The 27,548-nt window shown below is 33.7% G+C and overlaps 1 protein-coding gene across 2 annotated transcripts in view; it reads right to left on the bottom strand.

Annotated features, from left to right (window-relative positions):
- Window positions 1-2,627: 2,627 nt before the first annotated feature.
- Window positions 2,628-27,548, bottom strand: part of LOC108908576 (polypeptide N-acetylgalactosaminyltransferase 5) — a 77,157-nt gene continuing 52,236 nt past the window's right edge. The window contains exons 4-9 of one of the 2 annotated variants that reach the window (XM_018712647.2): window positions 16,058-16,376; window positions 15,804-15,981; window positions 13,173-13,353; window positions 4,240-4,379; window positions 3,848-4,081; window positions 2,628-3,788 (exon numbers count right to left, since the gene is read on the bottom strand). In XM_018712647.2, the coding sequence (XP_018568163.1) occupies window positions 3,624-3,788; window positions 3,848-4,081; window positions 4,240-4,379; window positions 13,173-13,353; window positions 15,804-15,981; window positions 16,058-16,376 (1,217 nt within the window). In that variant the 3' untranslated portion in view covers window positions 2,628-3,623. Of the gene's footprint in view, window positions 3,789-3,847; window positions 4,082-4,239; window positions 4,380-7,161; window positions 7,343-13,172; window positions 13,354-15,803; window positions 15,982-16,057; window positions 16,377-27,548 lie in introns of both variants that reach the window. The other variant, XM_018712648.2, reaches the window with a different exon arrangement.

Below are 27,548 nucleotides of genomic sequence, written 5' to 3'. Positions count from 1 at the left end.
ACTTAGATTTTTTTTATTAAATTTAGAAGCTGGATTGCACCACCACCTAGCCTATAAAATTTGTTTACAACAAAATTTTAAAATATACAATAGAAATAAAAAAAATCTACATATATATAATGATTTAAAGAATAAACAAATAAGGCTACAAGTTTTACGATATGTTTCCGAAAGGCAAAATTATACACATTAAAATAGATTTTTTACTACATTACTTTTTACACTTCAATATAATTAAGTATATTGTGCCTAAAATTATTACCCTCGTTTATACATTTATATTGTACTTAGACAACGGACCGAACTTAGGAATTGAAACACTAGATGGCGACAAACCCAAAACATTTTCCGTGAGTGTCACCTAGAACTTCCATTCTTAATTTTGATTGGTTGTCTAACTATAAATATACAAACAAGATTATTGTTATTAAAAATTTACATAAATCAGGTTATTTTATGAGCAATCGTACTAACTGTAAAAAATATCTTATTATATACACCCAATTAAAGAATTAGACGGAAAAATTATAACTAATCAATTAATAAAAAAAATTTATATAGGGTGTTTTTTAATGAAGTAGCAAAAATAGTACCATTGAATGTTGAGCCAAAAATAAGAGGATTGAAGTAAAAATACCTTATATGAAAGTTGCACCCCTGAGGTGATACACCCTCTTAAAGGAGGGGATTGAAATTCACATTTTATAAAGCAAATTATTTATTTAAAAATATTTATTGGGAAGACTGATTTATTGCGCAACTTTTTTACCTCTTGCAATTTTTCAATAAAACTGATAGTTTTCTAGTAAAAAAATTAGATGCGTCATCGTTCACTAAAGAGGTAATTGCGAAAATATGTAAAAATAAAGTAGGCGGATGTCATAACAAATAAATTGTTATTTATCATATTAATAAATTGACACTTTCTGTCAACCCATAATTAGTACTAGTAATTAGTAAGATTATACCACCAAATATATCCAAACCAACCGATTCCTCATAGACAAACATTGGCCTCGGTGGAAAGAAGGCTTCGCGAAACTGGTAAAATTCAGCCCAATCGTGAGGGTGCTGGAAGAAGGCGTAATGTCCGAACTGTTGAAACTGAGGAAGGTATACTGGAACATCTAGAACAAGACTGTGGTACAAGCACAAGACAGATGTTCAGGCAACTGCAAGTTTCTCACAGTCTTGTGTGGAATGTAGCTCATGAAAATATTTTATACCCTTTTAACCATCAACCCGTGTAAGAAATGAATGACCCTGATTTACCCAACTGCATGGATTTTTGTCAATGGTACATTAATATTTCCAGGAAAGACTTAAAATTTCCTAATTAATATACTTTTCACCGATGAAGCTAATTTTCCTAGAGTAGGTACAGTAAACCTTCATAATGTTCATTCATGGTCGGAAGAAAATACTCATGAAATATTTGTTTCAAGATGTCAACATAATTTCAGTTTAAACGTTTGGATGGGAATTGTAGGAAATACTCTAGTGTTCTTTTATTCTTCCACACAGGCTTGAAGCGGCCGAGTATCTTAGATTTTTGAACAAATATCTTCCAACAGCACTTGAGGATGTACCCCTCGCTACACGTCAGGTGATGTGGTATATGCACGATGGGGCGCCTGCACATAGTACACTTGCCGTTAGAGAATGGTTAAATTTAAATTATCCGAATCGCTGAATTGGTCGTGGTCGTGATGACCCTGTTTGTTGGCCTGCGCGTTCACCTGACCTAACGCCTATGGATTTCTTTTTGTGGGGACACATAAAAAGTATTGTTTATGCCGCTCCTTTTGTTTTGTTAGAAGAACTACGCTTAAGAATATTTCAGGCAGCAGATGACCTTCGCAGTAACCAAGAACTGTTTGTGTGTGTGCGTTATAACTTCAACAGACCTATTAGGTTATGCTTGCAGCAAAATGAAAATTATTTTGAGAATATACTTTAAATTTAATTTTGCATTTCTTGTTTTTCGTTTGTATTACATTTTATTTCAGATAAATAACTTACCTAATACATGTCCCATAGTCATAAGTTATCAAAAGTTTTTCATTAATTAATAGCAAATTATTCTTAATGTTATTATTAAATTACCAGCTTGTTGACAGAAAGTGTCAATTTATTAATATGATAAATAACAATTTATTTGTTATGACATCCGCCTACTTTATTTTTACAAATTTTCGCAATTACCAATGAACGATGACGCATCTAATTTTTTTACTAGAAAACTATCAGTTTTATTGAAAAATTATAAGAGGTAAAAAAGTTGCGCATTAAATCAGTCTTCCCAATAAATATTTTTACTAATAATATATTGCAATGGGGTTGACTGTTTCACTCCTTTATAAAATACGCCAATAATCGAACAAATATTGAAAAGTTGTCTCTTCATTAGTAGGATGGTCATACCAAGTTTTGTGTCTCTAGCATTCCTCATGTTAAAGAAAAAAATTAAAATGTGAATTTCAATCCCCTCCTTTAAGACGGTATATCGCCTCAGGGGTGCAACTTTCATATAAGGTATTTTTACTTCAATCCTCTTATTTTTGACTCTACATTCACTGGTATCATTTTTGCTACCTACTTCATTTAAAAACACCCTGTAAATAATGATTATTAGATGGCCTAAATATATTTTAGCTGCTATTATTGTATCATCGTTATATAAATTTATATTTTTTTTTAACGGAATTATAAAATACGTATTCCTTTATTAGTCAAACTTCCACGTTTAAGAATTAGTTACTAAAATGTAATATTTTTATGAATTCTGATTACGTCTAAATAAGAAATATAACAAACTCAAATTCTTCGGGCTACTTTTACTGACATGACTTTCGGAAGTTCGACTATATTATCAAGATTTTACTAAAAGGAAACAAGAGAAAAGCTTCATCTGAAGAAAGTCTCCATGATATCGACCCAAGTTAATAGATCTGTCACGTTCGATATTGCTGGCTCGCTTTATTAAAATGATATGCTTTCGACTTCTATCAAAAAATGTTTTGAGAGATTCTTACCAAATTGCAAAATAATAGATTTTCCTTCTCTCCTACTCCTACAACAATTCTGTTTCTAACTAAGAGTGTGTAGATTTAACCATTGGTCTTCAACTATTCTATATGTACAAATGGCAGTCGGTAAAAACTTTCTTAGTGGGTTAAAGTCTTATCTCTAGGAAGAGGTGCTAATTACATTAGCTTTTAAAAAAGACACACTATAAATGGAATGCTGGAAAATTTGATTAAATAAATGCAAAAATAAATACTATCAGAAAATTCGTTACAAAAATAAAGACAAAATAAATAAATACAAAATATAAAAACTAATAACCTTTCAAATTCGTTAAAGAAGTCTTATACATTTATTTTGTACTAATTTATTAAATGAAGTAATTTTTTTTTAAACACACGTAACTGTTAATTAAAGAAAATACCCATTTTAAAAACAGCATTTTTATAAAACCCCTGTAAAAACCATAAGAGGATGAAAAAAGTTCAAAACGACTTTTTAAGTCCTACTAAAAACCCTCCGAGCGAACGAAGGAATAATTTCATTCAACTGTAACTTTTTAATATCACATGACTTCGAGAAGGGCTAAGCGACACCTATCTCTCATCTTGATGATTATTAGCCTGCCATTTAAAATCGCTATCCATTATCCATTGCTGACCTTCACTGTAGCTACACGACTTCAGTAAAGGTAAATTCACGTCGCTATTGTCGGGTTTCGTCAAACAGCTCCCAGTATTTACGTGTTTGATTGTTTTATCCTAAAAGACATTTAAAATCGTAGATTTAAATATCCAAGAACAACAAGAGAACGACTTACCACATCGTCATACACCCAAGCTTGGTTACCGCCCATCCCGTGGCAACGTACAAGCTTCACCGGACCCGTCCTACTGCTTGCGTCAAGGCAATTGTCGTCCGACATAATTTGCTGTCGTTTAGTGTAAGCAAACACTTGATTGCCACCCAGGTGGTGGCAATAAGTCATTCCGAGGTTTTCTCCGGATTTCCTGCCCATCGTGTCTAGGCAGTTCCTCGTCTCTACATTTCGAATCTGCACCAAACAAGAGATCAATCTTTAACGCTGATAAATAATTGTTTCTATTTATCAACGTCAAAAACGTCATTTAACACTTACGAGCCAAAGCAAGCAGTGCTTTGCTCTTTTTAATATAAATTAAAGCAAAATCGAGACGAGAATGTTTCACTTACATCTCCAAGATAGTAGTAGTCTAGCGGCATTTGAGACTCTGGGTAAATATTCTCCAAATACCACCTGAAACTTTTACATTTCAGTTTTTCCCTTAATTCTTTTCTCGCTGAAATATCACCAACCGGAACATTCCTGGCCCCTGTGAAGACAGTATACTTAGTTTTCATTCTGCAGTTATGATTATCGGCGTTACATGCATTCTCGTGACAAAGAAAATATCAAAAGGCGAAAACAACTGTGCACATTTTAGTAAATTACCCCTGCACGTCGAAATATATTAGTGAATAAGTATAACAGAGTTTGTGTAATATTCGAACAAGAAACTATTGTGTTGTAGTTGAAATCACAATTTAATTTTTATCAAAGTAGTAGATGTTTCATTTCAGCTTATTTTTTTTTTCTAGTTGTAACTAATAAAAAATATACATAGTGTCGAGAAACCAATGTAACGTATGTCAGAGGTAGCTTCCTTGGATGAAAATAAACCTTAAATCACGTTATTGGTACAAATCTGGTACAGTTGTTACGATATCAATTGGAACCTTTGAATCTTAAAGCACAGGACTGTCTGCACTTCTCTTGAAATTTCTTTCTATGCTTTAGCCATGATCTGTCTCGCGAATCCGGTATTGGTAGACCAGTCTGCCAGATGTAGAATCGGCGGCGGCACGCTGGTCGTCAAAGCAAACCTGTCCACTAGGTCGTAAGTCATTTTTTGCATGGTATTCTATAATTAGTTTGGTGTCGATCGCGGTTCACTTGGCTTTGCCACTGCAGTAGAGAGCAGTGCGTGGTATATTTATTGTTGATGTAATATGTATTATTAATTTATTAGTTAATTTTATTATTTGTTCATATCATAACCAATAAAGGGTAATAGTTATTAAAATAAATATTATATGTAATTATTTATTAATTTAGAATGGCTTTCTGGAGATCCAACGAAATAACCCGTGAAAATCCTCAAATAGTCAAGCCGGTTTTTGTCGAAAGCGTCGAAACAAACTCAGAGTTTAAAAACAAAGATTTACACGTACAAAGTCAACGAATTATTTTAAATATATATGAATGTTTGAAAAGAGAAAATAGTAAACAATGTGATAAAGAAATTAAGAAACGTATTAGCAAATTAACTAAGATATCAAAAACGACAATTTATCGTGTAATTAAAGAAGGAGACAATATTAATCATGGTACAAAGAGGAAACGGAAAAATACAAAATTAAAAAATATTGACGATTTTACCAGAGATGTAATACGGCGCACAACTTATAATATGTATACCGTAAAGTGGGGTTGCTTTGCGTCTTAAGGGGATACTTTGCCACACAAGCGGAAAATGTTTAATGTAATTGGTTCACATAACAGTAATGTATTCAATCCAATTAACATCAGGGTATTGATAGTGACTTATGTGGCCGTGATTTGCAGAATCGTTGCCGCCCAAAGACAAATACGTCACTTCAAATTACATTTGTGCATCGAAAAGTGACGATATTTTCGCTATGTAAAATCTTGCTGTAGTGAAGTTATTATTAGATACAAAATAGTAAGAATTTGCTTATTAGATCTATAGTGTACCGTCATTGCTCTGCTATAAAAATATTTAGCGGTTATCATTAAGAATTTCAGCAAAAACATATTTCGTGAAACACATGCATTTTTTATTATTTGTGGGGATACTTTGCCCCACGGTTTTTTAGTGGATAAATGCAATGCAAAAATCTTTAAAGGCATGAAAATGGCCGCAAAAATGTGACCAAATTGTTTATGCATAGGACGACGTGTCTATAAAACCACCAGTACAAATTTCCAAAAGAGGATTTTTTGAAGTCCCGGAGTTAAAAACATGGTGATGTTAAAAGAGTATCCTCCTGCAGCTTTTTCATTATTTTATATCTTATTTCAGAATGTTTATTTCATTTTTTTGTAACATTTTAGAATGTACTTTTTATTTTTGTAAAATAAATAATAAAAAAAATATTCTTGCAATTTCGTATATATCATTATAAGCGTCGGAGAAAGGTCTATCAACGACCAAGTTTACTTTATCCCACTTTTGTTATAGCATGAACTATATACTTTGCTCCACAAAAAAATTAATAAAAAAAAATAGTTAAGACATTGTTTTCAGTTTAATTAGTACAATATGCATATTTCATCCTTTATGTTCGTCCAGTCCGAATATGAAACATTTATTAGCATATAGTCAATTTTTTTCAGGGAGTTTTTAGTATTTCTTACATAAAATGGAGCAAAGTAACCCCACTTTACGGTAAATAAAAAAAAATAAAGTTCCTACTTTAAATATGATTCGAGATAAATTAAGCGACTATCCTGATTATAATTATAAATCTTTATGATATTTTACGAGTTGTTTTATTACAATGCGGTTTTAAATATAAAAAACTTAATAATCGTATCATAACTATATAAATAGGAATACAGTATATCTAGACGAGACAGGGCAAAATTTTTCTGGACTCCTATGAATTCCGTTGAGTTTATGAGTTAAATGTTTTTATGCGGTTCCAACTGATATCGTAACGACTATAACTTGATCTGAATCGATTTATTTCCACCCCTCGAATTATGTCCCATTTGTTTCTAAACACCCTGTATAACTAGTCAATTTAAGTAACGTAAACAATACTTATAAAAATTTCAATTTTGGTAATAAGCCCCCTTAACATGAAAACAATTTGGACTTTATTGAAATTACGGATGGTTTTTCTAGTCACCACACACAGTTAAACATCCATCGTCGGGAACGTCACACACAGACCTCACAAAACAACCAAACGATCGCAACGATTAAGCCGTTCCTGTGTGCCAAAAACAATTTAAGCGACACTACACCACAAAAGCTCCACAGAAAAGGACAGGTCACATGCAAGACGTGCTGTTAAAAGAAAGTAGACCTGGGTTAATATTATAGTAGAACTCCTTCCACTGGTCCAGCCAGACCTCGGCCAGGCGTGCATTGTTATGGTTGACGATCCTACTGGTCCCGCCCGGGAACGAGTACGGAGTGGATTTCCTGAAAACGTGCCCCACGTGGGAGCAGGTCGCTATTTCCAGCTGGCCCCCGCACATCCACACCTACAGCACCGAGGCAGAAAGATAGACATGCACCTTATTAGTCGATTTTCTGTCACTAGCAGAATGGTTATTTATTGCTAGGCATGGGGGGAGTGATATCGATAACAGTCATATGCTGAAGATCATCGATAGATCTGTCGGGTTAATGTCGAAATTTATGCGGAACAAGCTGACATGCCCAGAGATTTTTTTTTTGTAAGTGTATTATTCCCACCCTGTGTCTGCATGTGTCGATGTGAGTTTTTGGGAGGCAATTTAATTAATCCTTGATAAATGTATCAGTATTATCTTTAGATGAATTGTACGGCAAATTATCCACTACAAAAACAACGGAACTGAAGATAATTTGATACCAAAACATCACACTTCTTTCATGACATGTTTCACTAATACAGCTGGCATCGTCGGAAAATGATCATACTTGTGTCAAAATGTACAGTGAAAAAATGTAATGCAAAATTGTAAAGATATGGTGTGATTGACTCTTGAAATGATTTTTAACCAGCAAAATTCGAAAAAATTTACATTGTCAATTTTGCAGAATCATTTTTCTTGTATTGTAAGCATTTTACCAATTCTTATACTAGTTAATTGAAGAAAAAAATGAAGGTTAACCAGCAATAATTAACTCTACTTTTAAATAATAGAACATGTATGGGTGTACATGTACCTAATATAGTGGTATCGGAAGTCCTACAAATTGTTTTATTTAACCGCTAGAGGGCGTCAATGTTAACAAAAAGTGAAATCTTTTTTGAATATCAAATCGTCAAAAAGTTTGGGGAGTAACCCAATGGCGCCACAAATCAAATATCTTATGGAGATATTGGTTTTAGTGATCTTATTTTTGACATTTTCAAAACAATGGACAAAACTGAATCTCGTGTGTTGATTAATCAATGTTTTTGATGGACTAAAATACCTTTAAGTGACCTATAGTGGCTAAAGGAAGCACCAACAAATTTTGTTAAATCATTCCATTGTAGTTTGAAGAATCTGTAGTAGGCCTACGTACACCAAATATTACATCTGTACATAGGTTGAACCATTCCGGTGACTCCAGGTATACAGGCTGTTACAGATTCCGTTCTCACTACAGGGATATCGGAAACGGTAAGAGGTACGAAGTAGCTTAAATGAGGGCTAAGTTATGTAATCAGGTAATCAGGGGACCATCATCATGCCTCTAAAAAATCAAGGCAAACATTATTAGTTTTCGAAATATTTGAAAGAAATCCGTTTTTGTTTCACTTCAACATTATTTGAGGTGATATTGAAAAAAAGAAGAACACTTTCTCAAGGCAACTTTTTATCCTCTATCGAATGGCATAATTAATTTTTATATGTAACGCTTCATCTCTCCAAGACCATCATCAACTTCGTTTTTTTAAATACGATCCTGGAAATTTTATTACATTGTTTGCAAGCCTTCGTGATCCCCTCAGCTCGGACCATATTGAGACGATTTGTCTTGAAAAATTAATCTTCAATGTAACGGGTGATTCATTTAGAGGTACTTTTTTCAGTAGCGAGTTTAAGACAGATCACGCATGAGTCCACTGAACTGTCGTGGTATTTTGGTTCAGTACTGTCTGACATTTCATCATGGAAAGACTTAGCCCGGCACAACGTCTACAAATAATTCAGCTGTACTACGAGAATCAGCGTTCTGCCAGGAGTGTATTTCGTGCTCTTAGAGCAACATATGGTCTACATAATCGGCCCACCGAACGCACAATTCGCTACACCGTCGAGAAGTTTGAAACCCAATTTTCATTATTGGATAATACGCGACCAAATAGACCGCATACAGCACGAAGTGCAGAAAATATTGCGGCGGTAGCCGAGAGTGTACGTGATGACCATAATGAATCAATTCGGCGCCGATCTCAACAGCTTGGCTTGTCGTATGCAACAACTTGGCGTATTTTACGTAAGGATCTTGGTTTGAAAGCATACAAAATTCAACTCATTCAAGAATTGAAGCCGGCTGACCTTCCAAATCGTCACCGTTTCAGTCTTTGGGCTCTTGAACAGCTTGAAGAAGATCCAATGTTTTCGACCAAAATTTTGTTCAGCGATGAGGCCCATTTCTGGCTTAATGGCTATGTTAATAAACAAAATTGCCGTATTTGGGATGAAGAACAACCCGAAGAACTTCAAGAGCTGCCATTACATCCAGACAAAACAACGGTTTGGTGTGGTTTATGGGCTGGTGGAATCATCGGTCCATATTTTTTTAAAAATGAGGCCGGCAGGAACGTAACTGTGAATGGCGCCCGTTATCGCGCCATGCTAACGGACTATTTGCTGCCTGAAATTGAAGCCCGTAATCTCGATGACATTTGGTTCCAACAAGACGGCGCCACTTGCCATACAGCCCGTGCAACCATGGCTTTATTGCGAGAACAATTCGATGAACAGTTAATTTCACGATTTGGACCAGTGAATTGGCCTCCTAGATCATGTGACATCACACCTCTAGACTTTTTCCTTTGGGGCTACGTGAAGTCCAAAGTCTATATGGATAAGCCGAATACGATTGAGGAATTGGAAGCCAACATTACTCGGGTCATTCGTCAAATTCCACTCGAAATGCTCGAACGTGTCATCGAAAATTGGAACTTCAGAATGGACCATCTCAACCGCAGTCAAGGACATTTGAAAGAAATAATATTTAAAAAATAAATGTCAGAAATAGTTTTTTTGTATAATAATAAAGATTGCAAAACAGAATTTTGTTATTTTTATTTGTTGTTGAAAAAAGTACCTCTAAATGAATCACCCGTTATTTGTTCCAAATTTATATACATTTTTTATTTAGATTTATATGTTTATTGAATTATCGTACACTGTAAAGGAGAGAACGCATTAGGCGGTTGTGGTCCCGTCGCATCGCGGTCCATTCTGGGCCGAGCTGATCGCGGACTTTTACAAAATCATTCGCATTTGGCAATTGCACACAATCCTGCTTGCGCTCTCCTTTAAATAGTTGTAGTATTGTTTTAGTACTTAAGAAAATGAGTTCTATAGAAGGGAATGTCTAGTGCGAATGCATACATTATAAAACATGGGAAGGAACTCCACCGCACGCAATCAAGACTAGCATGGATCGCGATGCGGCAGGACCGCGACCGCCTAATGCGTTCTCCCTTTAAGTGTCGTTAGACCCTGTGAAATCCATCTAGTTATTTAAACTTGCCCTCATTTAAGTTAGTTCGTATCTCTTACCATTTCCGAGATCCCTGTAGTGAGAAGCGAATTTGTAACAAACAGCCTGTATAGAATTCTTAAATTATGATTAAAAAAAATAGTTAGATGGGGATTGTTATGTTACAAAATTAATGACGCTCACATACCATCTATATGTGTGGATTTTCGAAATATATTGGAAAAAAAAACTAACTTTTTTATTTATACAAATTTTCTAAATTTTTCACAAAGAATGGACTCAGATTTATCTTTTTAATGTCGCNAGATGGGGATTGTTATGTTACAAAATTAATGACGCTCACATACCATCTATATGTTTGGATTTTCGAAATATATTGGAAAAAAAACTAACTTTTTTATTTATACAAATTTTCTAAATTTTTTCACAAAGAATGGACTCAGATTTATCTTTTTAATGTCCCAGTTTTGAGTTTTCTTTTTTTGTAACTTTATTTTTTCCTATTTTTAAAACTTTCGAGTGATGTCATACCAGCAAACAAAATTCTAAGGAAACTACATTTTTTACCAATTTTGATGAATTCTAGTGGCTTTGGTCAAAAATAATGATAAATTATTTTATCGTAGACCCAAGAATCTGTGGTAGGTATACACAGTATATTGGGATACCCTGTACATCATGTGGATTATTTTGGTGATGCCTGGGATTTCTAAAAAAAAAAGTTTTAGAACATTCTGTTACTATCTTAATAATAATCTCATTCATTTTGAGTTTTCGAGATATTGAAAAAAAAACAGAAAGTATTACAAGATTTTTTAAATCTGTAAAAACATTTTTACAAATTTTACCATAGACTTTTTTGTTTTACCGTTGCGGTTCTGAGAAACTTGTCCCTTCTTTTGTAATTTTCTTTTTTTCTATTACCACATTGAATTGACCAAAAAGGGCATTTCTTAAACTTTTTAGTGATGTATCATCAATGTTGACACAGGACGCAAAAAATCCAACATTGCGCCTGGTGATTTCCTGCTAGGGGCCTTTCTGAACAGCGGGCTGCGGCGCACTCGACATTCAGTCCTCAGTCCGACCGCTGTTCATTAAATAACCGCCGAGTTTTGCCTCGGTAGCTCACTCTCAGTCGAGACTTGACACGAGAAGCATCTCTGAGTTGGTCTTCACACTTGTATATAGTGTTTGAATTGAATAACCTCTCATTGTTCGCTCCTTTAGTGACGAGCAGTCGCTACCAATTTTTAAATAGTGGTAGTACTGAGTATCAGCGACCCTTCGGGGTATATTAAAGCTGTTCCCCTCAGCTTGTGGCACGGCTTGGTCTGCCATTCCACAAAATAGGGAAAAAATAATTCGTTAACAAGTTCCCCTTTACTTATTAATTAAGGGGAACCCTACACCTATCGTTCCACAACGTGAGCCGAACCCGACATCCGCAAAAGCAACCGCGGCAGTGCAGAAACGCTTCATGCACGCATCCAGCGTGTCCTGGGGATTCTTAGGGATACCCCCAACCACGTCACCATCTCCAAACGGGTCCGAATCACCGCGTTCGTGGGCAATGTAAAGAAATTCAATACGATGAAAAAAAATTTAAAAAAAAATATGTAAGAAAATGATGATGGTTTCCCAGACTCTCACAAATTGAAACAAGTGAGTTTAATGATGTTTTCACAGATATAAAAAATTAATAAAACTAGTTTTTTTTTTTTTTTCAAAATATCTCGATAGCCTAAATATGTAGTGCTGATAAGCTACCTCTATTATATCATCAAGTGGATAAAAAAAACGCATTATTTGAAAAATACTATTTTTGTTTCCAATTTTAATGTCCTCTAGCGGCTAAACTAACCAACTTTGCCCAAAAATAAATTTTGTTAATAATTTTTATTGCAGCCCCAAGAATCTGTATAAGTACATGTATGAAGAATCTTGAGACACCCGGCACACCGGGTGAACTATTTTGATGATGCACGTATAGGGATGTCTAAAAAAAATTGTTATATAAATTTTAGACCTTTCTGTTACTAACTTAACGATGCTTGAGTTATATTTTGTAGAAAATCAACTTTTACATTTTTTTAAATGTGAAACATTGCAGCAACTTTTTACAAAAAATTTCACCGAAAACTCAGATTTTTGTACTAATGTTGCAATTCTGAGAAACTATCATTGTTTCCTTCATAACTTTTATTTTTCTTTCAACGAAAAAAGTAAAAAAAAAAATTATAAGAAAGTAAATGCTGAGGGTTTTCAGAAGCTGCAACTTTGAAAGTGTAAATCCATTGAAATTTTCTATAACAAATTCTAATATTTTTACAAAATATTTCAAACACAGCTAGAGGTGATATACAAGCAAAATTTACCGATTTTACATCTACAAAGTTCACACGGCATTTATAAATAGAATTTGATGAATTTTTCTTATATTCCGCAAAACAACTCAGCAAAGGAGCACATTTTCCACACACCTTCCAGTAAAACATTCGAACCACACTCAAGAGGATCCTCAAAACAGAACTTAAACCTATTAGACCAGTTAATATCGCTTAAATCGAAAAGACAAGCAGTGTTAGCGAATTATGCATTCCAAATCTCATATAGAACTCCTCAATATCCTCCACTAAATTGTAATGCATATCAAACCTGGGTTCATCGCGTAATAGAAGTCCCTCCACTCGTCCATCCACACCTCCGCCACCCTGGCCGCGTTGTGCAGCACGATCTTGGACACGCCGCCCGGGAACGTGTACGGGGACTTGTCTCTGAAAACGTGCCCGACGTGCGAGCACGGGATTATTTCCAATTTACCGCCGCACTGCCACACCTAAACATTTGTTAGAAAAGGGGTCAGTAAAGATAAATATGGGGGATGTACTTGGTGGCCTGCAAATGTGTCGAGATTTCTGTTAAGACACAGGGTGGTTAATGTTTAAACGGCGACATAATGGATAATGTGAGGATAAAAATTATTTTGATACAGTTTCGATTGATGTCTCCGTAGTAACACTTTACAATTATTGTTATATGTCTTGTAAACAGGGTGTAACTTTAAGAGACGGTCAGTTTTTAACCTCTTATGACACCCTGTATACGTTTATAACGTATACAGGGTGTCCCACCACAAATTCCATCGATGGATACCTGGGAAACCGTTCGAAGGATTTTTTTGAAACCAATAGAGCGAAAAAAGAGGCTGTTTTTACACTTAAATATTACAGCAAATTTCATGTATTTCCTTTTGAAAAATACTTACTGAATGAAAACCTAAGTGATTTCCCCAGCAAACCCATAAACAATTTTTTTAAAACAACAAAAACTGCAAAAAAAGAACATTTTCTTGTTTTTTTTTTATAATATCTAGAAAAATAATGATGGAATCGTCTTACTCTCAATAGGGCTTTTGTAGAGAATAAAAAAAACCTATAAAATGGTTCTTTTGTGCGACCTCATCAATTTCTTTTTTACAGAGAAAATCCGGAAAAACCTCTAAAATAGACCTTTTTCAAAAATTCATAACTCCGTCGAATTTGAAGCTGGAAAAACAATCTTGCGGAAAATGACAGATAATCTACCCAACTCTGGCTTGAGCATACTTTCGATTATTTCGGGTGACTTTCTAGGGTATTTTTAGCATATTTCTCATCACCCAGGTGAAAATCCGAAATATGTATACAAATTGGAGATTTTGTCGTCTACTTTCAGATGCTGTTTTCAGAATTTAAATCGGACCATTTTTGATAAATCGACACGCTGTGCAAAAAAAGAGCCTAATTTGTTTGTGCAATTGTGCAAAAACTATGCAGCGGACAGAAACCATCTTGCGCACGATTAAAATACATATTATTATATGTCATTTTCCACAAGATTGTTTTCCAGCTTCAAATTTGACGAAGTTATGAATTTTTGAAAAAAGGTCTATTTTAGAGGTTATTCCGGATTTTCTCTGTAAAAAATGAACCGATCGGATCGCCCAAAAAAAAACATTTTATAGGTTTTTTTATTCTCTATAAAAGTCCTATTGAGAGGAAGATGATTCCATCATGTTTCGAGATATTATAAAAAAAATTATATATTTTTTTTCATTTATTGTTTAAAAAAAATTGTTCACGACATTGCTGGGGAAATCACTTGGATTTTCATTTCCTAAGTATTTTTCAAAAGGTAATACATGAAATTTGCTGTAATATTTAAGTGTGGCAAAAAATCTCTATTAGCTGGGCCTATAGGTATACATTAGTAACTAATTTATGTTTCAAAATTACTATTTTTGGTGTTTATAAAATGTACATGGAAAAAATTTAATAAAAAAATATGATTTGAAATATTTTCAAAATCGCGTCAAATTTTGAACAAAAAGTGTTTGTTACTATTTTTTAAGTCACTGCGTTTAGATTGTGAATCTCAGAGTCAATGACCTCAGAGATCACCCTAGTTTTGGTGAACTACATTAATACACCTGATATGATATGACAACAGCGCGCTAGACGCGCAAAAAATAAACAACCGTTAATTCATAGAAATGCAAATGGCCGAATATGTCACCATTTACTTCAATTCTTCAGATCATTAATTTATGAGATTTGTAATGCAGTAGGTATTTTGCGAGTGCGTGTAAGTGTTTACTGGAATCGAAATAGGATTTATATAGTTATGTTATTTGTTTCAGTGTTTAGTGAAGGTACAGTGTTTGTGTGCCATCATTTTTAAATTTCTGTATGATATTATGGAAAAAACATGTATACAAATCAAGAAAGATGAAATTTCATAATGCACGCTATTGTTTCCAATTGGGTATGCGCTCTTATACAACGCGTGTTTATTTGAAACAGTCGAATGGTGAGGTATGAAAAATTACAAAAAAGGACGTTTTCACGATGGAATGAGTTTGGGAAAGCATGAATTTATGTGTTTTTAAAGGTCAAAGGTAGTCTTCGTATAAACGTGACCTCTATTCAAAGTTACACCCTGTGTGAAAGTGGCCAAACGTTGAGTATTTTGAGGATTTTTAGCAACATAAAAAACATTGATTTCTAAGAGCTAAACTTTCTTCTAAAACATTTTTTTATACTGTCTGTTAAACTTATTTTAGGTATATTCAAGCAAAGTTCTGAATTATTACGAAATTTTTTTGGTGCAAAAATTTTTTAATACTATTATAGTCATTAACTTTGATGGAAAATTTTTAAGAAAAAATTTAAAAAAATGTTCTTAAAATTGCAAATATAAAATAATGTTTATCCTCTCTTAAGCAAACAAAAGTGACTGCCTCATTACCCTAAAACTCATTTCCAAGTTTTCACCGCCCCAGATATCCATTCCTTCATCGTAGGCCCCGAGTTCGTAAAAATAGTCCTTGTCAATGGAGAAAAGTCCTCCAGCCATTGTTGGTGTCCTTAGAGGAGCTGTTCTGTCGCCGTTCCTTCTGTCCATTTCTCTCTGAGGCACTCGATACCTGACGACATATAAGAAGGGAAATAGTGTTACAAAATGGTATTAATGTACCATCGACACCTTATCATTTAACTCACCATCTAAAGTTCAGCTTCCAGTTGAAGCCGCCCCACGTCATATCAGAAGCGGTGATATATTCAAACGTTTCGTCTGATATCACGTCGATGATGGGACACACCACGGTTTTTCTGTCTTCTACTATCCTAGCTAATAACGGTTCCAACCATCCTTCGGTGCACTCGCAATGCGCGTCGAGGAAGGTTATCACTTGTCCAGTAACGTGTTTGGCACCCAAAAGTCGGGCTCTGATTAGGCCTGAACGTTTCACCGTCCTGAAAACGTACACAGGTACTGGTAGTGTCTTTACGTAGATTTCTAACGCCTTGCCGAGGTGCTCTGAAAATAAAATAGAACAAATTATGAATTCAGAAATTTATAATATTAAATTATTATACATAATTAACAAAGAATAAATTTACAAAGTTTATTTTTACTAGAAAAATAAGATTATTATCTACATGTAGAAACATGTTTTTTTATCTAACAAATATAATAAAACAGATACCACAAGAGTCAAGGTAAGCAATGGTAAATATTTATATTAATTTTTAGTAGAGAAAACCACAGATTTCATATCTAAACTAGATTTTTTTGCGAAGTAAATTTATTTCTTTTATGACTTTTCCAATCTATGTATAAATTCAGTTCCACTGAAAAGCGTTTTTAAATAATGCAGATAGGAATTATATTCATTCTATTTGATAAGAAGCGAAATACTAATTTTTATATTAATCAGAACTGGATTTGCTCTTTACCAATTTTAATTGTTACAGCGCATTGCACTATGAGGGTGTTCTTTTAGTACACCAATGTACTATTTCGATTCTTATTTTAGAATATCACAGATTACCTCACAATTCGGAGAGTACATTTCAAGTATGGTTTTTCCTGTCAGTTGAACATGTATAAAAACGTCTAGTAATAAAATTTAATGAGTTTCATAGGCGTCCCCAAAAAAGTTTTCTACTAAAGGTAAAAAATTATAATAATCTGTATATAATGTGTAGAAAATTTCTATTATTGACCAACAACATAATAATATTTTAATTATTTCTATCCTCAAACAATTTTATTATATTGATGGTAAATTTCGTTTTGTTCCGTTTCAAAAGGTCTCTAAAATGCCGTGTTCTCAGCCACGAAAATTGAATAATTTCAAATATTTCGAATTTTCACCACCAAGAACGGCGGTGACATCATTTTTAACATTAAGGCGATGTTTCGCATTGTATTAGCTATGTCCTGCCCAAATTTTGTTCGTGCAACTCTCTTGGTTTTGACAATGCCTGTGTATGTTTTCAGCCACACAAATTGAATAATTTCAAATAATATTAGTAAACAAAATATCCCTCTTATTTCCCCCTTTTGCAATTATTGTAATATGAATGATTAATAGAAGGTGCCTATAATAAATTAAAATTACCTGAATCACACCAAATTCAGCATTGCTGCACTGCACTGCTAGGCAATTTGTCAACCACTTGTCAACAACTGAGATTTATTGCCCAGTCGGCCAGTGCAGATGTGTTATACGCCGTTTGCCCGCCCGCGCATTCTTCAACTGGGCGTATACATTTCTACCATTAGATCCCTGAGTTTGGAAACCGATATTAAGAAAACGTACGGGCAAAAAAAATTGAAATTTGAACCATTTATAGCCTCACTATTACTCTATTGTGTGCTAAAATTTCAGTTAGTTTCGCTATCCCATTTTTTAGTTATTAATGAAAATGTCGAAAAAAATCACGGTTTTCTGCCTACAAAATTGATATAGAGTCACTGTAGGGAAAATGAACTAAATATTACTATCTACTAACTAATTATTATTGGGATATATGAGGATCGTCTTTACTTGAATAATTAATTAGACCTTTTGGTTTTCATTATTTATTAAATGTAATTTATTATGTATATATTTTCAACGTGAGTTATTCAAATTCAAAACAAATAAATACTGTGACATTAGGTTTCCACTGATGACATATGTTTGGTAATATTTGAGTAGCCAACTGTTCCCTTATCTAGTAATTTATGGTTTGATGCACACTCAAGTTAGTCACTCATTTATACACATTTCTGAATATCGGAATTGAGAATGAGATGAGGGCACCCTAAGTTGAGTGAAGCATAAGTTTGATATGAGTGAAAAGTTAGTACAGATTTAGCGAAGTCTCTGAATTTGGCCCTAAATATTATATGCTAACTTTTGTTATCACTATACTTTTTCCTGATGAATTTCAAAGAGCAACAACTGTATTTCAAATTATACTCCGCGGTCGAAATTATAGAGAGTGACTCATCGCTAGCTTTTGGACTATAAGGGGGATGAAGCATGCCGGGAACGAAAATCCATTGGCGTGTCTGCGTAAAAGGCAACAAGATATAGAAAATATTGAAAAAAGATAATAAAACATAACATCTAATATTTTNTTGAAAAACGAATAGTGGTCCATATCTTCGCAACCGTTACTTTGCGGACCCATGTTTATTAAGAATTTTCTGCTTATTTTGGTTCATACTATTACCTTCTGAAATATTTTACACTCTTTTTTTAACACCCTGTATACCCTGCATCGGACCGTGAACGAAATTGACCATTTCGATAGTGTTTTTAAGAATATCATATTTATAACTGTATTATTTTAACAATTTTTTTCAGATTGTTGTTTACAGTTATTTACTACCTATGTCAGTTTTTTCCATTTTTTAAAGAACGCAATATTTGCAGAGATAGCACTCCCCTCTGTTTTGCTTAAAAATAAAAAAAGAAGAGCTTTTCAGACAAATGACCTTCACAGTACTAAAGACAATAGTTCGATTTATCGTCAGTAAAAATTTGAAATTTTTTTTTATAAATTAACAAAAAAAATTACGACGTTAAAGTGAGAGGTATCAATTTTATAGGCATTAATAACTAAAAAATGGGATAACGAAACTAACTAAAATTTTAGCACACAATAGAGTAATATAGGGCTATAATATGAGGCTATATATGGTCCAAATTTCAAATTTTTTTGCCCCTACGTTTTCTTAATATCGGTTTACAAACTCAGGGGTCTATTTCATTTATTTCGATAGTAGTTCGACCAGACCTGTATATGGGTATGGCTAAATAAATATGGGAACAAAGTTTTCCAAATATTTCAATGCCGAGTTGCTGCGTCAGCGACTGAACCTGGTACATACTGTCAACCTCTTGGTTCTTCAAATGAGATCGGAAAGACTTTACTTGTAAGGTGACAAGATATTTATTTTTAAAACTCACAATTTTAAATTTAACACCCTGTAAAGGAAATATTCGAATGATTTTTTTTCCACCAATACTCTCCTTTCATATCCGCACCCATCTCCACTTTGAAGAGGAACCAAATGAATCTAATTTAGCGCCGTCTGGCGGATGAACAAAGGTTCTAGTCTAGCTTGTTAGATTATACTTTTTTTTTTGTTTTATTCTACTACAAATAACTCACATAGGTTTGTCCTGTCTACATTAAATATTATATGCTAACTTTTGATATCACTACACTTTTTCCTGATGAATTTCAAAGAGCAACAACTGTATTTAAAATTAGTCAACAAGCATATGTTTTTCTAAATGTGTAATCATGAAGTGGAAATACTAGAAATCTCTTAGAGGTTGTCAGTTAATAATAATTAAAATTTGACGTGCAAAATAAATGTTTTAAACGAGTGTTTGATTCCACACTAATTCGTGACGTCATTTAGTGCGATCGATAATCGAGAAGATTGATCTAACACTATGTTTCACACCATTACATCCAATTTTTGAACGATTAGAAAGCCCTCGTGGCTAAAATTGTTATTTTTTTGCCGTTGCTACACTCTACGTCTACGTCTACATAGCACGATGTTCTGCATCCCACAGGTTCTTACCATACATAGGATTTTCTGGCGGGTCACGATGGTAATCGGATAATAGCAATTTATTTATCGTTTAGTGCCAATTAACTCAGTTACATAACGCTCGGGCAGTGCAAAACGTAATATTTAATCAACGCAACTGTTATTAACTGCCGGAATTATTGCTATAACTTTTTTAATGAGAGCTGCCGAGCTCTGAATTGCCTCAGTTGAACCGTTCTTGTGAACGAATGGGCGGGAAAATAAACATCTACATTAGAGTCACGTAGCGCGACAGAGGCAAAGAAATACGTAATTTGTTTAGGCAGCTAAAATGAATTACAAACAAGAAAGTTCTGAGGAGGAACATAAGCAGCGTGGCGGCAGGCAAAAACGGGAAACGTCTCGTAGTTTCGACGCGAGAGTTAACGCTGACAAAAAAGTCCGATATTTCATGGTAATACTACTAATAAGACTACTAAGTTCGTTAGGTAATGTTAATTTGCCACGCAACTCACGCTAACATTATTACCAATTAAATAAATTCTTTAGTCATGAAAAATTTGTTTAACAAAATATGTAGATAGGAGAGGGAGGATAATTTAGACACTGCTCAATTTATCAACAAAGCTTTTCAGATGTCTATAAAAGCTGTATTCTAGTGTATAGTATTTAGTATTAGGTGGATATTCTTTTTCCAGTGTATAAACATCAACAAAAACAGAAAACTCAGAAGATAAAATATTATTAGAAGTTGTGATATAATAATTTCTGAGATTATATTCGTTTATATACAGGGTGTTATCACTAAAAATCATTTTTAAATTTTAGTTTTGACACCCTGTATTTTGAAAATGGGGCTCTTAAATGAAAAGTGGCATAAGAAAAGCCTCATTATTTTAGTCCAAAGAATATGTGGTTAACTGCTTGACCTACTAATTTGTAACACCCTGTATAATAAAATACAAATAGGCATGTCCTTATACATATATATTTTTTTTAATTTTCAACCACATTAAAAAAAGCAAATATTTTGCGTATACATATGAAAACCGCGGTATATTACTTAAAAGAAGTGAACTGTTGTATAAATGTTTTGTCAGTTATGTGCCAGGCATTATTATTTATTTTTTTAATCTAAATTTAAACGGTTGTTTAATAAGTTGTGTTAACATTATATAAAGTTCAATGATCGTGTATATACGCTCGCCAATATTCTGTAATTTAGCCAACAACCATGAACTGCCAACCAATAAATAAGTTAATACAAACTGAGCATAGAAGCAAGCTTTTAAAGATACACATACGTAAGTATCATACAAACGAGATTCATATTTTTAGAATTAAAATGTATAAAATACTGCAAACTTCCTACACTTTGTTCAATAACAGAAAAGTATTTTTTTTTTCATACTTGGCCGATCTACAACATTCTATTTATTGCTATGGAATTTCTCTCATTTTAAAATAGTCGCATTATACACATACATATGTATAATATGCTTATGCAAACGAAAAGATTTTGCAACATACAGGAACATTTTGTATATTTTTTAATGCTCTGTATATGTCATATTATTCAATATTCAAGATAACTCGCTGGATTACTCTAAGAAACACCCCCCTTTCGAAGGATCTCTATTAGAGACCTAAAACTTCCGCAAATATTGGGCGAAAAAATTGAAAATTGATGACAATTAGAAAAAAACTGAACGCAGGGTGACATGGTTACAAAATCTTTCCTTTCCTTCGAATAGTAACATCTCTAACCTCTACATACTCTACACTCTTACACAATGTGATCATAAACTTGTTTACATTTTGTTTTATTTGCTATTTATTTCTTATACCATATAATTTTATGCGGTATTAGATGTACCTACTAGGTCGTCCAAATAAAAATCAGCCATGATATTGTAGACTTAGCGCATTGTGCAACATGGTCGTTTCCCATGTTATTTTATATATTTTTTTAATGACTTGTCATCATTGGCACCAATGGTTGATCATCTGGCAACACTCTGTACATATTAAATGTTGGAAAAAGATTGGTTTTATACGTTTCTCAACTGGTATAGTGCATCATTATTGTATTTTACAGATAAAATCATCTTGTACATGTTGACCACCTTAAAATTACATTTTTAAATTCCTCATTTTACGTCTGTCAGTACAGGGTGATTCACTATATTTTGACTCGCCTTTAACTTTTTTGTCTTAAGAGTTATAAAAAAATGTGAAATATAAAAGTTACACTATTTTTTATATTTTATACAGAAATTAAACTAAGGAAGCGCTAATCTTTCCTGTCTACCTCTCACAACGAAATCTCGAATATTATCAAATTTCCGTTAACGCGTTTGTGTTAAAAAAAACAATAAAATATGTTGCTCTTGATTTTATTTCTTTTCGGTACATTAAAAAAGGCCCTTTCGCAGAATTCTGTGAATGGTTATGTTTAGGGCCCTTAAACATAACCAGTCCAACACCGACGAGAATATTTTAATAAAAAACTCCCTTCTTTAAGGCAATTTCTAGGATAACTCAGAGTTAATGAACAACGAGAAATTACGGTAGGTACTGCTGTATTATAATTTAAACAATCGTACCAGTAATTTTAATAATTAAATCATACGTCCGGATGAGTAAGCAAAATGATCATTTTTTTTACACAGATCCTTTCACTAATAAATTAGATGGTGTCCCATTTCCTAAAGATCGTCGCTGGAACATAACCGATCGAATCAGTTCAGTGGAGATCAGTGAAAACAACATCCCAAGGAACAATGAAATCCTGTTGGACTATACGAAAAAAAAACTATACGAAATTTATACGAAACCAAACTAAGGGGTAGAAATAATAGCCGAACTCCACTGCAATTCAATTAAAATCTGCACTGTTATGGCCTCCTACTCAATTTACCTACGTTTATTTCCTAATATAATTAACCCAGTTCTCGAATTCAACCATTCATTTCTTCGGAACTGAACTTTTGGAAACAATTCTAAATATAGTTGCACAAATGCGAAAAACGGATTGACCTGCTTTTGTAGGTCGTCCTGTCGTATCGAGTTGCCTTGGACGCCCCCAAACTGGACTGACAATATCCTAGTAGAGATCAAATTGCACGATGGGATTGTAAACCAGTTAGCTACAAAGATCACCGCTATTTTAAATATAACCTATACGCTAGATACTTATCTATTAGGTCGTGTTGTAGGTGTATCAGAACTGGTTGAAACATTAATAATTTTTATTTGAAATAAATATGTTTGCACCTCTTTCGAGACAGTATATGAATGAGTTAAAAAGTATACTGTCGTATTCCAAGTTCTGATTCAGATTCAATTTTCGCTCAACTTTCCAATCGAAAACACGAAGTCATTTCCAAAATTTCCACCGAAATTCTCAAAGAAGCTGCCAGCCTCCCTAAAAATGAAGCCACAGCAGAGGACACAAAGTTGAAAAAATCACCCTCGTTCCGGACTTCGGAACATAAAAACGAAAAATGCGAAACTCAAACAGGGAAACCGACATGGCGCCCAACGTGGGGCCCGAATGTTCAAAACGCCAAGGAAAAATGATGGAGGACGATAATACATTGTGCAGCAAAAGCTAAGAATATTGAATGTGAGACAAAAAATAATGTTTCACAAAAGCTGCCAAACAGGTTGATTTTTGCGTTTGGGAAGATATTCAAAAAAAAAAAAAATCCTCAATATCACAATTGCTTTAGAGCTATAACGTTAAAGCTCTTTAATCATGTTTTTAATAACAACTCCCAATATTTTCATTACAATTCGGTCAAGTTTCCTTTTCTGAACACACGATGTCCCATAAGTATCAACTGTTTTAAAATTAATAAGTTGATTTTCACTTTCAGAAAATTATTTTAAAGGAAGATAACTTTATAAAAAAACACTAAAACCATTAATTGATAACAAAGGCCCAAACCGGATAAGATAGTGAAAATTGCTCCGGAGTGAATCGGGACGAAAAAGTACTGGCATGTTCAGCATGAAAAATGGTAGTTCTGGGTAAATTTTCAGCCCAAAAAAATGTAAACCCAACCTCAAAAACAATTATTTTGTGTTTTTCAGTATTTTGGACATATCTCGGTTCACCTAACACCAAATTTAACGACTTTTTTTAGTTAAAGGTTTTTTTTTAGACAAACAAATCCCTACGATGATTAGTTTCGATAAGTCCTGCTCTTTAAAATGACTTATCGTTGTCATTGTGGTTAATTTTTCACGTTCCATCGACTTGCCTAAAAACCTGAAAAACATTCAGAATACTTTTTCAATAAATAAAGGAGAAAAACCCGCATTTTTAGTGGATAGCCCTTGGTTACGCCGAAAAAGGCCTAAAAACGTCGAAAAATGCAGTTTTTAATTTATTTGACCCTGTTCCGCCCATTTTAAAGTCTGAAAAAATTCAGGGGAAAACTTTGATAAAAAATACACATTATATATATTTTCCGAGACAACCATATTTTTATTTTTTTTAATTAATATTTCAAGTTTTAAAACGCTTATAAAATGTTTGCTTTTGGGCTGAGAGTTTCGAAAAAAATATCGCCTTGTAGGGCTAAAAAACCTTTCATTAATAAACAAAAAACGTTAAATTTAATGTTAGGTGAGCCGAGATATGGTCAAAATAAAGAAAAACACAAAACAATTTTTTTTTGAGGTTAAGTTTGCATTTTTTAGGCTGAAAATTTACGCAGAACTATCATTTTTCATTCTGAACATGTCAGTATTTTTTTCGTCTCGATTCACTCCGAGGCAATTTTCACTAGCTTATCCTGCTAGGCTTTTTTAAATTGAAAACAATTACCTTACCTTACCCCTACCTTTGTTAAGGAATAAAGGCGAAAGCTTAAGGCTAGCACAATCATTTTGTATGTGCCCCCCATACTGCACAGTATCAATTGGTGAGTCCAGATCCAACCCCTTTTACAATCTGAGGATCGTCTGATGAGGTGGCAACAGAGCAGCCACCTCGATCACCAGACTTAACACCCCTCGATTTTTTCTTGTGGCGTTATTTAAAACATTGCCTTTATGAAAATTCAATGGAGACGGAGTAGATTTAAAAAGTCCGATCAGCGCAAAATAAAGCAAGTATCTTCTGAAGAAATTAAAAATACACAAAATGAATTTGTTCTTCGTGTAAGGCGCTACCAAGAAGCAAATATGTGGCTTGATAGATTTGTTATAATTATTGTTGTCAATTAATGTTTTTAAATGTTTTTTCTAAAGTAACCTTCCGTTAATGATGTTGTTGTTGTGAAAATCATAATCACTTCATAATTTATAAACGGTGGGTAACAGACTCCACTTATGGGATATTGCCGTATTACTCAGAAAAGCAAGCTCTACAGAACTCTGATGGAAAAATTGGGGTTTTGCTATTTAAATCAATGATCATGGCGTAAGGTAACTCAAAAACAATCGAACGTAATTTTTTTAAAAAATCGTTAAACATCTTGTCATTTTATTTTTCAAAACTTAATTCGGTTTTGTTCCACATTCAATATTCCCGATGTTTATCTCAAGGTAAGTACATAAAGAAATCTTTACAACTTTTTTTGTATATTTCTACTTACTTCACTGTTAGATTTATTACGTACCATTACAACTATTACATTTCAACCTTCCAAAAAATAAAGATTTGAACGTGAGTATGATGGTTACCTTGATGCAACAGTACGGAATTGAAAAATAAGTGAAATATAAGAAGCAATCATGCGTTAAACGATCAATACCAGTGGAGATTTCAAGATTACGGTTTGAAAAGTGTGCCAAGTTCATCTACTAGACGAACAAAAAAAAAATCTGTATGCAGTGGATCCACTAAATTGTCTGGGCTAAGAACAATTTTTGCCACTCTTTCAGCCGAAATAAAAACAAAATTCATAAAACTTGGAAATATCTGCATCGAAAAATAAATCAGTAAATAGCGATTGCATTGCTATTGTTTACAAACTTGGAGATTTATTTTTAATTGGAATGGGTCTTGAAAAGAAAAACCAATTGTTAAAAACTTACCAGAGCAAAAACAGTCGCCTAGAAATGAGTTATACATATATATATTTTTTAATAATACACATCATTTTACGAGCACTGCTGACTTATTACAAGTCACCCGAATACGGTGAACGTAGACAAAATGCTGTAACAACGGAACGAACGTGGATGAATCCGTTTCCATTTTGCCATATATCAAATATTTCAAGATTTGTATCTAACACTCGTTCGAAGACTTTATTAGATTTTCTCTGAGAAGTAGGTACATCACGATGTATTTTAGGGAAGCGATCTTTATATGATAGGCCACCTCACCTCATTACATTTGTAAAAAAATATTTTTCATTGCACGAACGGCTTGGTTAAAAACACGAGCGTAACTAACGATTCTAAGCTTTTTAAAACGGAGGTCTTAAAACTGAACCCTGTGGCAGTCCAATTTCCTGAAACGTCCACGTAAATGTTTTCGATTTTGCTTGGAAAAGAAAGTAAACCACACTCTGAAAACCCGTATTTTTATTAGCCAAGAATTCTTCCTAGCCGGCAGAACGACTTCTGCAATGTCGTAGTAACCTCCACTTCCATTTTCTTTCGCCCCATTTACAGAAAACGAGGGGTCGCCTCAACGTGGGGGGGGGGCAGCCATTATCGTTTATTAGCAATAGCCAGCCGTGCCCTGATCAAATCCCATTAGGCGGTCACTATGTTTACGGAGCTGTTTGTTTTGCTACGAATATCGCATTACCATCGCTAACGATAAATTCGATGAATGAATAATTCGACCAATATTGCCCGTGAATGATATAGTAGGTTGTGGGCATTTGTAATTCAAATCAGGTCGTTGCGTGCCGTTTGTAGAAATTATCGAAATGGAAAAATTACGTGTTCGACATAGGGAAACTTGCAGCGGAATCTGGCAGGTATAAGGCACATAAGATACTGTTTCTTACGGCATTACAGGATGTATCTAGAATACTTGACCAATACACGGAACATTTTGACATTCTATTTTAAAAAGGATTTTTCAGTCACTTTATACCATAATCGTAGGTCAAAAATGTGAAAATACCAAAAAAATAATAATTAAATTCTTAATCAACCCGCTGAGCTACATCTCTGTATGGTCATAAATCTGAGGAAAATCTAAAACTAAAGCTATATCTTAAATAAAATATACCGAGCGATCCAGAATGATTGAGGCAGACGCCACACGCCAAATACATTAAAATTTACTTCCATTTGATCAAAATTACTTTCCGTTTTCTTAGATTTCCAACCGACACGATCTGTCAATTCAGATAAGTCCGTGCTTCCCGCGTGTGCTTGCTGTTGTATTTATTTGTGTTCGCCGACTGTTTTTATTTGAATTTATCATTATTCTTCTAAATAATCAGTGTTTTTCTACGCTATTCATTTGATAACTGTTAGTTTTGCGATAAGGAAGCAAATACTGATGGTTTCTTAAATATAAAATACTCGAACTGTTTTAGGTTAGAAAATAGTATTTTCGTTAGAAGACGATAAATTTATTGTAGAAGCTTACTTTCGAACAGGTCAACGAGATGAAAATGGACGGAGTTATTCAATGCATTCATCTTTTTTGCAATTTCAGGA

The sequence above is a fragment of the Anoplophora glabripennis genome, unplaced genomic scaffold (genome assembly GCF_000390285.2).
Source record: "Anoplophora glabripennis isolate ALB-LARVAE unplaced genomic scaffold, Agla_2.0 scaffold309, whole genome shotgun sequence".
In the NCBI taxonomy this organism is placed as follows: domain Eukaryota; kingdom Metazoa; phylum Arthropoda; class Insecta; order Coleoptera; family Cerambycidae; genus Anoplophora; species Anoplophora glabripennis.
This window is presented reverse-complemented; position numbering and strand designations above follow the sequence as displayed.